General features: G+C 54.1%; 7 protein-coding genes and 1 non-coding gene across 8 annotated transcripts; 5 read left to right on the top strand and 3 right to left on the bottom strand.

The window, feature by feature from the left end:
- Positions 1–115: 115 nt before the first annotated feature.
- BDP81DRAFT_t115 lies at positions 116–199 on the bottom strand. The gene has a single exon. It is a non-coding gene; the product is annotated as a tRNA-Gln (tRNA).
- Positions 200–403: 204 nt separating this feature from the next.
- On the bottom strand, positions 404–2,500 carry BDP81DRAFT_314863 (leucine rich repeat protein; the record flags this gene model as incomplete). The annotated part of the gene is made up of 1 exon (XM_060584036.1): positions 404–2,500. One exon carries the CDS (start codon positions 2,498–2,500, stop codon positions 404–406), a length of 2,097 nt encoding a protein of 698 aa, XP_060447266.1.
- A 1,598-nt stretch (positions 2,501–4,098) lies between these two features.
- On the top strand, positions 4,099–4,962 carry BDP81DRAFT_189609 (uncharacterized protein). The gene has a single exon (XM_060582388.1). It carries the CDS (start codon positions 4,392–4,394, stop codon positions 4,878–4,880), a length of 489 nt encoding a protein of 162 aa, XP_060447265.1. The 5' UTR covers positions 4,099–4,391; the 3' UTR covers positions 4,881–4,962.
- An 82-nt stretch (positions 4,963–5,044) lies between these two features.
- Positions 5,045–6,706, top strand: BDP81DRAFT_392102 (uncharacterized protein; the record flags this gene model as incomplete). Its single annotated transcript, XM_060587658.1, has 1 exon — positions 5,045–6,706. One exon carries the CDS (start codon positions 5,045–5,047, stop codon positions 6,704–6,706), a length of 1,662 nt encoding a protein of 553 aa, XP_060447264.1.
- Positions 6,707–8,414: 1,708 nt separating this feature from the next.
- On the top strand, positions 8,415–9,306 carry BDP81DRAFT_459341 (uncharacterized protein; the record flags this gene model as incomplete). The annotated part of the gene is made up of 4 exons (XM_060593526.1): positions 8,415–8,612; position 8,700; positions 8,892–9,006; positions 9,186–9,306. 4 exons carry the CDS (start codon positions 8,415–8,417, stop codon positions 9,304–9,306), a joined length of 435 nt encoding a protein of 144 aa, XP_060447263.1.
- A 1,581-nt stretch (positions 9,307–10,887) lies between these two features.
- BDP81DRAFT_422415 (uncharacterized protein) lies at positions 10,888–11,793 on the top strand. The gene has a single exon (XM_060589986.1). The coding sequence runs from the start codon at positions 10,916–10,918 to the stop codon at positions 11,456–11,458; it is 543 nt and encodes a 180-aa protein (XP_060447262.1). The 5' UTR covers positions 10,888–10,915; the 3' UTR covers positions 11,459–11,793.
- On the bottom strand, positions 11,724–12,859 carry BDP81DRAFT_189591 (uncharacterized protein). Its single transcript, XM_060582387.1, has 2 exons — positions 12,565–12,859; positions 11,724–12,430 (listed from the first exon to the last, which is right to left on the bottom strand). The coding sequence occupies exons 1-2, from the start codon at positions 12,699–12,701 to the stop codon at positions 11,989–11,991; spliced, it is 579 nt and encodes a 192-aa protein (XP_060447261.1). The 5' UTR covers positions 12,702–12,859; the 3' UTR covers positions 11,724–11,988.
- Positions 12,860–13,870: 1,011 nt separating this feature from the next.
- BDP81DRAFT_189562 (tubulin binding cofactor C) lies at positions 13,871–15,634 on the top strand. Its single transcript, XM_060582386.1, has 4 exons — positions 13,871–14,188; positions 14,277–14,437; positions 14,514–15,209; positions 15,273–15,634. The coding sequence occupies exons 1-4, from the start codon at positions 14,080–14,082 to the stop codon at positions 15,471–15,473; spliced, it is 1,167 nt and encodes a 388-aa protein (XP_060447260.1). The 5' UTR covers positions 13,871–14,079; the 3' UTR covers positions 15,474–15,634.
- Positions 15,635–15,752: the final 118 nt, after the last annotated feature.

Here is a 15,752-nt window from a genome sequence, read left to right as displayed (position 1 = left end):
AGCAAGAAATTTCCGCGACGAAAAAAAAACAAAACAGAAATACTCCGGAAAAAAAAAAAGTAAAAACCCACGATGATTGACCCACGAAAAAGAATCACGCCAACAGCAAAATGTGAGGTCCATCCAGGATTCGAACCTGGGCCTACGGAAGGTTCTGAGAATCAGAATCCGACGTCCTAACCAACTAGACTAATAGACCTGAAACGGCTTATTTGCTGATGATGAGGGAGGCCTTCTCGACGTCCATGATCCCCATCCGCAGGTGGAGTCCCTACGTCGATGTTACCCCCATTCCCTCCGTCACGAGACCCTCAATCTGTCGACGGGCATCTTCCGGCCCAACTTGGCCAGAGAGCCTCGACCTTCACAAAGACCTCGCAGAGCGCACCAGCCAGGAGAGACTTCAGTGTTTGCGCATTGTGCAAAACGGACCTTTGGCGTTCATAACCCGGTCAAGCGTGTCGTCGTTGCTGTCCCAATCTTTAACAAGGACCTTTTGTTTCCGTCGAGCAAAACCAGCATCGCGATTACGATATACCGAGTCGATTTTGCGCACGTCAGTCTTGTCACTGGTCATCCACCGCAACTCCTCATCGAGGAACCTCGTATAAGTCATGTCGGTACCGAATTTGGCCCTGACGTTGGCTTCGAGGTGGGCATCGACCGCTTTCTCAATGGCCTTGTCTTTCGTTGGCGCTGACACCGAGTGGAGTTCTGGCATTGTCGAATCTGCCGACGGGTTGAATGTTGGCTCCTTTCGGCTCGGATCAGGAAGGATGGAGTCGGCGCTGTAGTACAGCAAGGAGCTGTTCAAGACAGCGGCGTCGATCTCTCGCAACTCTGGCGGTGTGATCGGGCAATGGCCGAGGTTCAGGTACTCGAGAGTCTGATTTGTCGACAAGAGCTCGCAGAGAACTGGCGCAGCGGCATTTTGGATGTAATTCCATGCCTGGCCGAGGTCGAGGGTCGCATATGCCTGGCCAACATCCACCATGCGCATACCGGGATGCGACGTGACAGCCCGGAAGATGTCAATGGCGCCGTCAGTAGTCAGACCGGCAGATTGGAGTGACAGCCGCTGGAGTTGAGTGGCCTGGCGAATTCCGGAAGCGAGAACATGCGCGCCTTCATCGCCCAGTGGGTTGCATGACAGGTAGAGCGAGGCGATTCCGCAGGCAGGAGAGGATAAGAAAGCGGCGATGGCAGAAGCGGCCTTGGTCGATATGCCGTTTCCATTGAGGTATATATTTCGCAGGGGTAGTTTCTTACGGCCGGGAACTGCACAGGAGAAAGCTGTCAGGCGTCGAAAGAGCTCTGCGATGCCCGCATCACCCAGCTCAGTCTGGTCGAGGTCGAGAGTGCGGAGGTTTTTGGTCTCAGTAATGAGCCGGAATACATCTGCAGCGGCCGCGGGACCTAGTGGGTTCCGTTTCAGCCAGACGTTCGTCACTGCGTCTGAGTCTACCATGGCATCGACGAGGACCCTGAAGCTGGTGGCGTCGATGCAATTGCCTGCCAAGTACCAAGTATCCATGCGTTCGGGGAACTCGCGGATGAAGCGCGCGATCTCCTGAGCCCCAACCGGGCCAATGATGTTGTTGCCCAGGAGGAAATGTCGTACGAAGGGGTTCGGCCGTAAGCTGTCCATCAGGCTGCCAATGTGGTCTGGACCAACGACCATTTTGCACAGATCCATGCGACCGTCTTGGTAGACGACACCTTTGCGAAACTCTGCTCCTTTGACGCCATAGAAGGGCTCACCTTTGCCTCCATCGAGATGCTGCGCAACGCCGCCGGCGGAAGCCTCATCCAGCTCGTGGGTGCCGCCATGTTCGAGGTGGTTGAAGAACGGAGCCAGGTCGGCGGCGTCAGCAACGGAAACGGGCATCGGGATGGCTTTAGTGCCAGCGAGGGACACGGGGAATTTGGACGGGTCCCATGGGCCCTGAGCAAGGATGCGGGATGCCCAGACAGGCGCATGTACGCCCGGGGAAGCCCCGCCGGTCAAGCCGCGGAAGCTGTGGCCGTTCCGTTTGGTGGCGGCAAAGATGTCGTATTTCCGCTGCAGGGCAACCCATGCACGCAACCTCACCCTCGCCGCGTCGTACCGAATGACGGGTGACACAGCAGTATCGTGGGTGGCGGGATACAACAGCGTTGCAACGACCACGGCAAGACGAGATCGCGCAGATTTCCGGCGCGGGAGACTAAACAGTTCGTCTGGCAGGCGAATTGTGTCCATGGGCAGCGAAAGAATCTCATCGGCCGTGTACGATTTTGAGTGATCAAAGTTTGGCATTTCAGCATCGAGAAGATTGAAAGCCACTCGGCAGAGAGCGGCTAGGCGAATTGCTTCTGCCAAGTCATCTGGCGGAAGATTACTGCCATCAACCGTATTGTTGCTAGGCACGGTTGCGGTTAAGGCATAGGGCTGACGGTAATCATAATCGCCCAATATTGAAGAGGTCGATGTAAGTTGGACTGTAGTGGCGGAAGCCATTTTCGTGTCAAGTAGTGAGGATATGGATGGGTGTTGGTAGTGTATTAGACTTTGGTGTGTTTGTGTCGATACTGCGATTCAGACGAGGTAAGGGTACTCGGTTTGAACCGGATGTCACACTTATATGTTGAGCATCACAATTCCCAGATAAACGACATGATTGTGTCGGTTGACGAGGTTTCGTATGAAGTGACTCAAGGCATGTTGTTGAGTGCATCTTCCATTCGCTTCTTCGCCCGGCCATAGTCCGAGTCGATGTACGCTTACTCTGGGGCCGTTGGAAGATGCTCTGGTTTGGCCAAGGGTAGAGCTTATAGGCAGCAAGTGGATTGACGAATCAGAGTTGCGGGTGGTAGCCCAGAATGGCATCTGTCATGCCGGTGTAGTTTGTCGATGTCGTTGCAAGGGCGCAGTTGACGAGAGTTTGACATAGACATGTCAAATGTCAATACAACTTAAGTTAATAGTCATAACATCAGACGACACATGGCAACGGGCAGGAAGAGGAAGAGGAAGAGAAAGAAGCCACTGGTTCGTTCCGTCCGAGTCTGTTGGAAGAATGGCTTCTCCACCTCTTACTCTTTCCACGTTTCGCAAACGGCAGGCATCGCAGAGATGACTGCATGACAAGGGTGGCTGGTGAGATGATGACATAAGGAACCTGGATATGTGGCTGGATATGTGGCTGGATATGTGGCTGGATATGTGGCTGGATATGTGGCTTGAGTTTCTGGCACCCACCAGCCACATATCAAACCACAACTCCCGCCTCCCACAACCACAACCAGAACCTCCACCTCTCACCAGCAACTCACGACGCTTCTTGGCTGTGATGCAGCAGCACCCACACACACCTTTTCTTCCTCCCCCTCCCCCTCCCCCTCCCCCCTTCGCAAGCCGGCACCTCACTCACACCTCGGAACTTTTCAGCTGCAGCGCAACATCAAACGTCTCTATCCCCTGCCCGTCACCTTGTCCCCCGGCCTTTCCTACGTTGTATCGCATGACGGCTCACATTGCCCAGGCCTCGTCTCGTCGCCCGCATTGCAGCCCTGTTTCGTTGCCATTTGCTTTCGGTCTGACTCTGTCACGGAGTCACGGCTGACCGCGACGTCCAGGAATCCACCGCAATCAATCTGTGTAACACGGCGCAGACCACGTCAACAAACGCCCATCACGTCGCCCAAGGGCCAAACATTATGTGTGTGTGTGTGCCAACCAAGGCACACAGTCATCAGTCACCACACCCCATCCGTCGTCCCCCAGCTCTGCTATATAATATGCTCCCTGCGGTTATTAATTTAGCACATTTGTGATTCGTCGGCTGCGCCTGTCTCGACCTTGTCTCTCAGAGTCTCATATCGCTCGCGCTTGAACTAGACAATTTGCTTTTTCCTCTTTGCTTCTTCGACGGCACACACACGCACTACGCTCTCTCTCACGCCATGTCACAATGTACCCATGCAGCGGTGAGCAGACAGCGGAGCGCCGGGACTTTTCTCATATTCGCCAACCGCCCGTAACCCATTCCAGCCGTTTTCGTGAATCTTCGGATGGTCTGAGCAAGGAATCTCAGGTTTCTACCAACAGCGAACAAACTTCCGCGGGAGCAAACAATCCCGCTGACTGCAGCACGGTCAGCATGGTCTCGCTTCGTCTTGCCTGCCTCCCCCGTTGGCCAATCCTCTCATCTTCGCTTGGACTTGTCTCGTTTCGTTCCGCCCATGCCGACGAGGGCAAGAGAAGTAAAAAGTGATATATCGTGCAGCATCCCACGGCTGCAGCCCGCTCTCATGCGAGCAGCCGACCACTCACAGACCCTCGGGACCATTTTGCTTTTTGCCGTCATAAATTCTCTCCCTCGGGCATCGACGCATGCGATCAATCGGCAATGTGCCAATGCCACAATTTCGGCCAGTTGACACGAGGCTCTGAATCGGCTAGCGACATGCTGGAGTGCTTACCGGAGCCCTTGATTGGAGTCCACATTGCTTTTCTGCATAAGCAGAATGGCGATCTCTTCGGGAGGCATGCAGGGAGGGGCAAGCCATCGAGGCTGTGGGAGACACTTACGCACGCTAAGAAAAAGATGGTGGTGTGTCTCCCAAGTTCCCGGTCAGGCGGGGGTGCCTTTTTTGCCTTTTTCCTTTCCAACACCCTCAACAGCAGCACCAGCTGTATAGACGAGGTTAGCCCTACCAACAGCCCTCCAGAGTCCAAAGTGTGTTGTGCGTTGGATGTGACGACGAAGAAGAAAACACTTTGCCCTTGGCATGTTGGCTGGAGAGGGATTGGCCCGCGCGGGGAGATGCAAGACAACCCTGTCTCGGTGTGGTCGAGCTGGCTGACCGCTCCCCCTTTGGTCCGATCGTTTGGTTGAGTCTCTTGTACCGGGAAGAAGTCGTTCCGTATATATGTCCAAAGGCCTGCTGACGAGCGAGCGGCCTAAGTTCACTCTTTTCTCACGGTTTGAGGCTGCTGCTGCGTTCCGAAAAGCAAGACTTCTCTTCCTCTTTCGTCTGATTTTTCCCAGTTCATTTCAGCATGTCATCCTTTCCAATGTTTGCTCCCATGCCACGCAGAAACGTGGATGGGCCAGTCTCCCACGCCAAGTGGCCGACAGTCGACGCCTTCCGCTCGACATCGGCATCGTCACCGTGGGATGTGGATGATTCGACGGCCCAGACCGTCAGCAAGCTCAACTGTGTCTTCGGTTTCCGCCCGTTCAACGCCTACGCCAAGCAATCACCTCAAACGTCACCCGAAGAAGCATCCAGATATTCCCCTGACTTCCAACATCTACGTCTAGACCAAACCCCCGAGCTACGACAAGACACCCCTTCAGATGTGCGGACACGGACGTCTTCGTTTGGACCGGAGACGCCTCCCACCAAGCTTGACTCGTACTTTGCGTCAGAACCGGCCGTTCAACCTCCAACACCGAGTCGGCCTGGCCATGCCCACATACGCTCCCACTCGGATAGCTGCAGCATTACAAGTCTCTGGCCAGATAGCCAGGGCCCATATCGATTTGGGGGCGAAGCAACATCAAATCATGGGGTCGATACCAAGCAGTATGGCTACCTCGACGCAGCAGCACCTCGCTCGGGAGATCACTCTCAGTCTCAACGGCATTCCCGGAAGGCATCATCACCTCACCAGAACTACACCGTCACACTCACCCGCAACAATCGCGCCGTCACCCTCATCCTGCAGCAAGGCCCCCCAACAAAGCCCAGACAAGCAACCATCACCTGCTACCGCCAAACCTCCCTGGCTCTAGATGGACCCTACGCCGAATTCTTCAAGGCATCCGAGGCCCTGGTGTTGCTGCAGCACATGGTGAACGCATCATCAATGTCCTTTGTGCCCTTTAGCAAACGGGAACGCTCCGAGTTGATGCTGCGCATGCGAACCTCGCCAGATGCCATGATCCTCGGCGAGCTCTGCTCCAATGCCCGCGCGTGGACGAGCTTCTTCTCCACGGAGCTCGGTGCCGGACGGGTTTGGGAGGTGGGTACCGTCATCTTTCCCTGGAAGGTGCTGGAGAGGCTGATGGGCTCTCTCAATTCTGAGGTCGCGCGCAAGAGGAGAGTGCAATCTCGCGCCGCCGCTGCTTTCAACAGGCGAGAGGGAGAAGAGTATGCGGGACCTAGAGGAGGACACGGAGGCGCCGCCTTTCAGCACAACTACAGCCACTCCTACGATTCCCGTCCTGTATCTCTGCACCTCGCCAACACGGAGCATGGCGGCCTCGAAGCAGCAGCAGCAGCAGCAGCAGCAGGGGACCGCAGCTCTGTGACATCCGGCTCGCCTCCCCCTCGGACACCGACAGAGGTCCTCCCACCCAAGCTGCAACTCGTATCGGAGCAGCGTACACCCCAGCTTCATCAATCTCCTCCTCCTCCCCCGACGGCCGTGACGATGTCGCAAATCCGAACGCGCAGACGCCAGCACTCGGAGCCCGTAGTTCGGCGCCTAAGTCTGACGCAGTCACGCATCGCACTGCTGAAATCCAACCCGTGCCGGCAGAACCTGCGCCGTCTCAATGCCGCGTCAACGCCGACGCGGCTCGAGTTCTACGACTCGATCCGGGCGTGGCCTGCCAGCTCCCACCGGGCGCGGGTGAGACTGCCGCCGTGCTCGCGGTTCTTGGAGATGGTTGAGGACCAAGGGGCTGATTCTCATAATCCGATTGTGGTATGAGAGTGGTCTCTCCTTTTGGACCTGGCTTTCTCCAGTGCATTATTACATGTAACTTCTTTCATGTGTTTTCTTCTTCTATTCTGTTCTTGTGTTGGCCTGTAGAACATGGGGGGAGCACACTCGACCATGCGCAAACATTCCACTCTGCGCAGATGTTGTTGGGTTCAAGACCTTTTAGACGGATTACTACCTTATGTGTACACGGGAACGAAATGGGTTTATGAGAAATGGACTATATGAAATGGAAAACGAAACGAACGATACAAAACAATTGTTAGAAATAGGGCACGCTTTTTCGAGGGGCACTTAGATAGAGAGACAAACAGGATCATGCGGTTTTTCGCTGGGCGAAACCGCCAAATCAGACGGCAGGACCTGATGAACAGGAAGAAATGGTGTCAACCGTCATGAACGAACAATGTCCTCGCGGTCTTGTTCCATGGACTATAAATGGCTTGACGACTCTAGGTCACGAGTAGCGATGTAAACACACGAAATCAATGAGAACAGAACTACCAATTCGTCTTCTATGCGAAGCAAATCTTTACCTTTCCACTAGTTTCCTCCCTCTCTGTCTCCTCCCTTCCGCGAACAGCTGTAGTGAGTCAATGGAATGTCAAAGGTTACGTCCGTAGCTTGTCGATGGATCACAATCGCATCATAGCTCCGAGCTTAGCTAGAACTTTCGAGATGAGGAATGTGAATCCTGTCTCTCGCGTGCCAAATCGGACACGCGACTTTTTTTTCCTTCGATCTGAGACCGACGACATGCTCCGGAGAAATTGAGGTTGGTATGTAGTCGTAGATTAGCAGAATCGGTTCTAGAACTTGGGTGCGCGGATAAAAGTCTAGAGATCATCGGGAAGACTTTCAGAGGTTTTTGCTCCGGCCATCAGCTAAGAGATTGAAACCCGCGATATAGAGCAGGAGAACAACCCGACCTGACTCGCGATATCGTGGCACTGGGCCCCCTTCCACTCTAAAGAGTATCTCGCTTCGTCTCTCGTAGATAGCAGGACGTGATGATCAATAGCAAGAGCAAACCTCGACAGGCCCCTTCAAATCGTCGTCGCGATGCACACCTCTTTACCCATAGGTAATATCTAAACTTCTGCCCATCAACCCCGCTCGAGTATCTCTTGGCGTTGCGATTTCCACGACAGGAGTTTAGTGTGAACCACTCCGTCGGACACAAGGAGCCTGTCACCGCGCGCCGCAGGGACCAGGATCGTCACAAAATATACCTTTTGTCAACGGATGTAAATTAAGAAGACCAATAGGGCTCCTAGCACAGGTTGCACAGCCGTTGACATCTTTAACAACTTGAGACGAACATCGACGAGGTTGTCCATGTTCACCAATGCCGGGGAAGCCGCGCCGCGATCCACTTCTCGCAGGACCTCATCTTTCAGAGTTTCTGGTGATGGAGTTGTCTCCCCTTAACTGGGAGACTCCTTTACCGGGGATGTGGGATCATCCAAATCGCTGTCAAAGCCTAGGCCGCTCCCGCGCGGTGAGATATAAGTCTCCGTCCCACCCCGTCGTCGCGGGGTGGACATCGTGAGGTTTTCGCCAACTACCTGTACTCACCACAGTCACTCGTTCCGATTCTCGGCATCTACTCACCCAACGCAAATTGAACCGCGAATTTGCAATACCGACGAAAGCCGTAGATATTTGACAGCCTACCCCGAAACGGAAAGCAACAATGGCCCGCTCGACCTTCGCACTCCTTGCCGTGGCAGGCCTCGCTTCGGCTGGCAGCCTCATGGCCCCGCGACAGGATAACGAGACAAAGGCTGCGGTCGACATTACTGCGCTGAACAAGAACGTCTCGGCGACGTCTGGGTCGGGCGCCGTTAGTGCTGCGGGAACGCTGGCGCCGTTTGGGGGGATCGGGGTTGGGGTGTGGGATTAATTGGGCCGAGGGGCAGTCTTTCGGAGGTGAGTTTTAAGAGTCTGGGGAGGTTGAAGAATATTGGGAAATCTCGAGGGTCAGATGTAATTGACAGGATGTTTGGGCGTGGTATTTTACGAGAAAATGCAACACGCAAGAGATGGGATTTGTCGTGATTGTGGAAGTCTCAACAGGCGGAAAGGAGTGGCTTGGAGGGGAGATGAGAAGTTTCAAGTAACCTTTATGACTTCGGAGTGATCCAGTGAGCTGACCAACTCGACATCACAGGTGGCCTGCAATCTGGCTCTGAAGCCTTTGGTCTCGGCGGTGGGTTCACCATCACCAAGGACACGATGAACATTGGTCTGGGTATCGGCATCAACCCGATCAACTTTAACTCCAGGTAAGCAAGAACCAACGCGAACTACCTCACTGCGGCTGGCCACTGTGGTGCCGGGTTCCCTTACGTCCGTAACCTGGACCAGAGGGGTGAAGGGCTGAGGGGGGCACCGAAGGCCCACGATTTCTTATGTTTTCATCTCCTGGAAAAGGTAGACGATGCTGACACCTTGATCAACACAGCGTCAGTTACGAGGCATCGACCAACGGCACTGTGAGCTTGGTATTCACTTCGACTTCGGCGATTAAGTGCGAGGAGACGACTGTTGATGGGGTTAAGGGCGTCAAGTGTACTTCAACCTAATGTGTCTACTTAGGTAGCCTGGATCGTAGTCCATATGCGTTGAGCGTGTTCCAAATTTTGATAACTGCTTGCTATTGATATTCCACCATGTCGTGAGAACCTTAGTGAAGACATGCCCAGCCACATTGAACCATCACGCATAGGCCCGTGATGTGAAAAGAGTATGGCTTGGTACTCGAGTTGAGTGGTTGTAGAGAGTGATTGTAGAGAGTGATTGTAGAGAGGACCTTGAGACCTCGGTACCGTCGTAGCGGGACAACGAGTTTCCCACAACCGCGATGACGGTCCGCTCCTTTGATTACGCTTTTGCAGATTGCACGGGTTCCTGGAATCTGTGGGGATGAGGGTTGGAAGGACCGGGGTACTCAAAGACGTATGCTCAGAGGGTGATTGAAGTCTCTCGATGTCGACGATGACCCAAATTGAATAGTATCTTGGCCACATTATTCCTTTTTCGTGAGGTAGAATGAGTAAGTCTTCATACAGGTCGGAGAACGAGGTGTTCCATCATAACTTCAATTCAGTAAACACGGCTACTTTCTCGGTGTTGACACCCGGCGTGCTCAGTTTCTGAGCCAATAGGTTGAGAGTATGTTGAACAGAATTGAGGACTGTCACAGTGTCAACCACTCAATCAGTAATCTTAGTTAGACTCCATCTTAGTTGAGGTTCAACCATCTACTTGGCAGAGTTTGAGGTCATTCGGAGACCAAGTGAACCGTTTTGTCCAAGCCCTAAAACCCATCTTCGATACCTTTTTGTCCAGTTTACTGATGGTTGTTCTATCTCCATAAGCTATAAGCTATATAACAGACAGACATCCCATGTCTTGGCAGTACTCTTCTCTTAATCCTCCCATCCACAACCCATCTTTACGTCACTACATCTGCATATGCCACTACCCAACTTCCCATACAAACAACAAACAGTCGCTTTTCCTCGACCAACCCACAGTCTTCTCAGAACTCTACTCTCCTAGCCCACTCCCATCTCACTACCGTACTCTCTTAATCTCTCTTCACCTCTCTCTCATCATCCCTCAACCGTAGTCATGTATACCATCATGAATACCAGGACCGCCACTGCCACCACTACCACCACTACCACCATGACGGCGTGTAAGTCAGTCGCCGCAACATTCTTCTCCACCGCCGCCGCCAAGCTCTCCCATCGGCCTCGCCAATACAACACCAAACGGTGTGACGGCGCTGATGGGAGCAGCGACTACGACTTCTGCGCGGTCGAAGACGAGGAAGAGAAAGACAACGAGAAAGAGAACGAGTGCTGGTGGAAAGACTCTTTGACCGAAGACTACGACATGCTGCTGGAATTCCCGAACGAGGAACCCCACCAACAGAAACCTCCCGTTCCCAGCATCATGCTCGCCACCACTGAAGGCAACGTCTTCTTCGGCAATGCCATTCCAGAGGGAACATGGTGCACCGAGCCCCGCGAGTCCTTGAATCTGCGCACACAATACGTCGCCAACGCAGAGACGTTCCTCTGCCCAGGTGACTGGAGGCAGCTTCGCAACGCCTACCGCCTGTGGCAGCAGCAGGAGTATGAGCTGGAGCTGGAGCAGGAGCAGCAGCAGCAGCAGCAGGAGGAGATGGAGTCAGAAGACGAGTTCCTTGACAAACCCCTTCCCGTTCTCCACATCGTCCTCACCACCCCAGAGGGCGACACCCTCACGGGCGACGATATCCCAGAGGGAAAAAGTGCCCAAAAGTCCCAAGCATCTCGGGATCTGCGCAAACACTACGTCGCCACCGCAGAGACGTACCTCTGCCCGGGCAACTGGTTGAAGATCCGCGACAACAACCGCCGTCAGCAAGCAGAAGACGCCGTACTGGCATATGAGAAGCGCGAGGAAGCCTTACACCCCAAGGGCAGCGGCAGCTGGCGGAAGCGCCTCACGCGCGTCAACGCACGCAGCCAACGACGCCGGGCGAGACAGCAGAAGCTCGAGGAAGCGGAGCGGCTCTGGCGGGAGCAGAAGGAGGAGATGGAGGAGATGGAGGAGTTTGTGGCCTGTCGGATGGCCAAGGTTGAGGCGCTCGAGAGGATTGGCGCGGCGGGGGATTTCCCTGCTTGGCGGGGGATTTCCTTGCTTGGAGTAGGAAGATGGATCGGCAGCAGGAGAAGGGGGTGAAGAAGCTCAAGATGCCGAGACAGGAGCTTGAGAAGATATTTGAGGGGGGTTGCGGGGAGCAGAATAAGGGTGAAGAATGAGCATAAAGTGCCTCTCCCTCCAGGTCTTCTTGGGTGCCGCGGGTGTATTCTGCTGGGTAATAGACGGCGAAGATGGCCATGACTTACGGCGTTGACATTACCCTACTTTGATGAATTGACTCCCGTTTACCCCTCGTAATTCTCAACCTACATCCGTGCGATTCTTTCTTCTCCTCAGCTGTGCGCAATGGATGAAGATCTCATACACTTACTTCTCAGAAGCACCTGAGATGGATCAGCGCAGTGATGACTCGCAATTCCGAGGTGGTGGGTAGCGGCCGCTTCGGCGCGGGGATCTGGTAGTCGCGTACAAAGTCGCCTTGATGGGAGGGTGGGAGCGTAGCAGTGATAAAAATTCGACGCGGGCAAATATCTGCCGTTAGCTGCCCCAGTTCTAGCATTCTGGGCCGAAAGCCACTACAGGTCTGGGAATCGAAAATGAGGTGGGCTTCATCCACCACGCACATATCGACGTGTGCGTGGGACTTGAGGTTGGATACGTAGGCCTTCCAGGAGGCTCCGGTGAGGTGCTCCGGTGATAAAATCAGAACAGTCGGAGTGACGGATTGCCGGTGTGACAGTGCCGAATCCTATATTGACGCTGTCACACCCGGCCACGCGGGCGAATTCTTCGACGCGATCAACGACCTCCACGGCCTTGCAGGCCATGCTGCCCCTCGTGGGCCCTCCGTAGATGATGATGACCGTAGACAGCAGTCCAGGCAGGACGGGATCAGACGGTGGAGTCCAATAGAAATGACCCGGTGTCTCGGTTGCTGGGTCTCCATCCCCAAGAGCCATGCGGATGTCATTGTTCCGGTGTTTTCTTGCGAACGATGTGATGGTTATAAAGCCTCGTCGACGTGAATGTCTTGCACGGATTTGATCTGGACTGATTCAAATTAGCGTATCGTCAAGCACTTCCCCTGCAAATTAGCTGCTATATCTGCCTCGACACGGTTCGTCTCGTATTTGATAGTCTCCTTTTGTAGTTTATGGAGAGGTGGCCATTCGTCAAAAGCCTACAATGGAATTTGATACCGAGCGTCTGCGGAGCGGATCGCCTTTGTTTGTCCAGTCGTTGCGCAGGAGTATCCACGTGCTATAATTCGTCCCCAAGTCGTGTTTGCATGTACAAGATATTCATCGTCCGACGCCAGCATATCAGGCTTGCATGCTCATTTAGCTGGGAAGGAGAAGACGGGAGGATGACGACAGTAGGCTTGCTCCCTCCTGTACCCCAAAACTCTAAAGACCGGATGTTCCTTGACTGGTCTTACATGCATCACTAAAGGGGAATGCCAGTGCTTCCGAGGCTTTGCCTGTTAACCCAGCACCAGTCCGGCTTAACAACTTGCACCGATACCAGTGCCTCAGATGTTTGCTGGCCTAGTGATGATGTTCTCTATACAATGCTTCATCCTATCTCATCTTTCGAGACGCCTGGGGTAAAGAGGAGGTTTCTCCATGCAAACGACGTCAGACAGCCAAGCTCATCGTCGATCCAGGGTCCCGGGATGTCTTGGCAGAGCGTCGGTGTCCGGGGAATGCGGGGGAAGGCGAAGCGTTCGTTGGCTGTCTGAGTAGTAATAGGTACCTAGTCACAAGCAGCACAGAATAGCAAACACACCAACCCCCATTTGATTCGATTGAGCAGCGAAACTACTGCACTGGGCTCTGGCAAACAATGGTGATGTTGCTACTACTCGCGTGACTGATATGCATGACGAGAACATCTCAGTGGTGAAAGAGTGGAAAGAGGCAGACCCACAGTCGCACCGGCCCAGGGTCCACCACTGAAGAAAACCCGACCGATCGACCGAGCGGCCAATCCGCGTCGGCCGGCTCCCAACGTCGACCGGGGCGTGCGGGGCCCTGCCAAATGGAAACGCTGCCCGTCTTTTACGGTCTTTCCACATACCTTTCCTTAGGTAGAATTCCATCACCTCACCTTGCCTCTGCTTGTGCCTCTGCTTGCATTTCATCGTCCGATTCGACACCTGTTTCGCACAAGAAAGTAACGTGCTTTTCTTCGCTTCCGTCTCATACCACACCCCAGAGCACTCAAGCACCTCACTCTGGACGACCACACCCACTTCGGGAGTTGCTGCGACTTTGACCATCCCCGGATCTTCCAGCTCGTTCCTGTCCCGTTTTAGCTCTCCCCCGCCATCACTGTGCAGCGACGTCACAATATCCCAGCTACAGCCGTTCCTGTATACACACACTGTCACGAGCTAGCAATCAGAAAGTCGCGTGGTTCGATTTCCGTACCTAGACGAACGGCAGGACGGGGGACTTTAAAGACAGACTTGGTCGCACACCCCGCCGTCTGAAGACACGCCGCTTTTTTGCGGTCTTGCACCCAGCTTGTTTGTCTACCTTACCTTACCTTACCTCTCATCAGGTAGGCCCAATCTTCGTCCCTCACTTTCTTGAAACACAAGCCCCGAGCTTCTTTTTTTTTCGTGCTGGGCTCTGTTCGTATATAAAACCATTCGATATATCCACCTTTTGATATAGATACCTCCCGCCACGACAATGGCACCCGAAGTACTTCAACAATTTGCCGTAGGTGGAGGACTCCCAGTAACCAAGATGCAGGACCCAAAAGAGAAGTTTTACCACCATTTTCAGGAGGAAGTCATCGGTACGTTACGCCCTCCCTGCAATAAGGACCGAAAAGGTCGTCTGGTCTTTCTCTGGGCCGAATACTGACTACGAAATCCCGCACCCAGGTCTACAAGAGCAGATCGACAACGTGAGCTCCCTATCTCAGGTCGGTGGTGAGAGGCAAGATGCCATTGATCACATCCTGGCCGGGATATCAAATCTCTCCAACGAAGTCGCCGACGCTTCCGACTATGTCCCCTCGTACGACCAACGCAACTACGCCCAGGTGGGGTTTGAATCCCAATGACTTCCTCAGCAACGATGAAAGTATCAGATCACAGCTGACACCCCTCACTCACCAGGCCGTCAAAGCTCTCACAGACAAACTGAATGAGACCACGGCAAAGCTGGCCCCGCGTTCGCGCTTCCAATTCAAGCCTCGTGGAGCGAGTTCAGCAACCGCCAACAGCGACCTAGCCACTCCCAAAAATGACCCCCGTCTCATGGTAGGAGCCAGCCTCGCCGACCCCCTACCACCCTCTCGGGGCGGCCCGGTCGTCGCCCCCCCCGACTCAAGCCAGGCTACAGAGACAGACGGCCTCGGCGACCTCCCCAACTTCCCCAAGAACTACAACGAGGAAATGGCCCGGCCGAGCGCCACCAAAGTTCGCAAACCCAGCTTCTCCACCGCAAAGGACATTGCCATCTTCGGCCAGGACGGCCTGCACATCATCCTCCCGTCCTCGGCGTCGCGTGCGACGAGTTCCGGCCGCCTGACCGATCTCAGGGGGTGTGTTGTCGACATGTCCATCGCGCTCTCGGGCCACACCTCGTTTGCGAACCTGGCGCTCAAGAATATCGACAAGAGTCTTGTAGTTGCGGGTAACGTGGCTGGGCCGGCGCATATCACGGGCGTGTCGGATAGTATTATCGTCGTCTCTGCCCGGCAGGTGCGTATCCACGAGTGTAGGAATGTCGATATCTATCTGCACTGCTCGAGTCATCCGATTATTGAGGATTGTTCGAATATGCGCTTCGCGCCGCTGCCGCCTAGCTTTGTAAGTACAATTTACGCACCATACTTTTTCCCCTGATAGTAGCGGCTGCTGACTGCCGAGTAGAATACCACAGAAGACCCTACCAAGAACCAGTGGGATCAAGTAGACGACTTCAAGTGGCTCAAGTCGGAGCCCAGCCCGAACTGGAGCGTCTTGGCAGAGGAAAAGAGGCTGCCCGAGGAGATTTGGACAAAGGTTGTGCCGGGCGAGCGCGGCAAGGATTTGCACGATATCCTCAAGGCTGTCGGGGTTCAGAAGTATTGAGAACCAGACGTAGATTGTTGTTATTCGACCAGGATGTAATAGGGAGAACGTTGCTGGTTGAAGTTTCGGATCCGAGTCCTGGCCAGGAGTTTTAGGAAGGCCGCTATTCTTTCGCAAGGGATGCATGATTACGGTGCAAGAAAATAGCGTCCTTTTTTCGGTTCAAAACTCGACCTTGGTGATTCGCATTTCGGGGGTATCATAATAATTTCAATCTGGCAGAAAAAAAAAAAAAAAAAAAAAAAACCCTTTTCGTGCAACCTCTTTCCCCTCCTCCGC

This window comes from Colletotrichum phormii, assembly GCF_030913505.1.
Source record: "Colletotrichum phormii strain CBS 102054 chromosome Unknown BDP81scaffold_6, whole genome shotgun sequence".
NCBI lineage: Eukaryota > Fungi > Ascomycota > Sordariomycetes > Glomerellales > Glomerellaceae > Colletotrichum > Colletotrichum phormii.
This window is presented reverse-complemented; position numbering and strand designations above follow the sequence as displayed.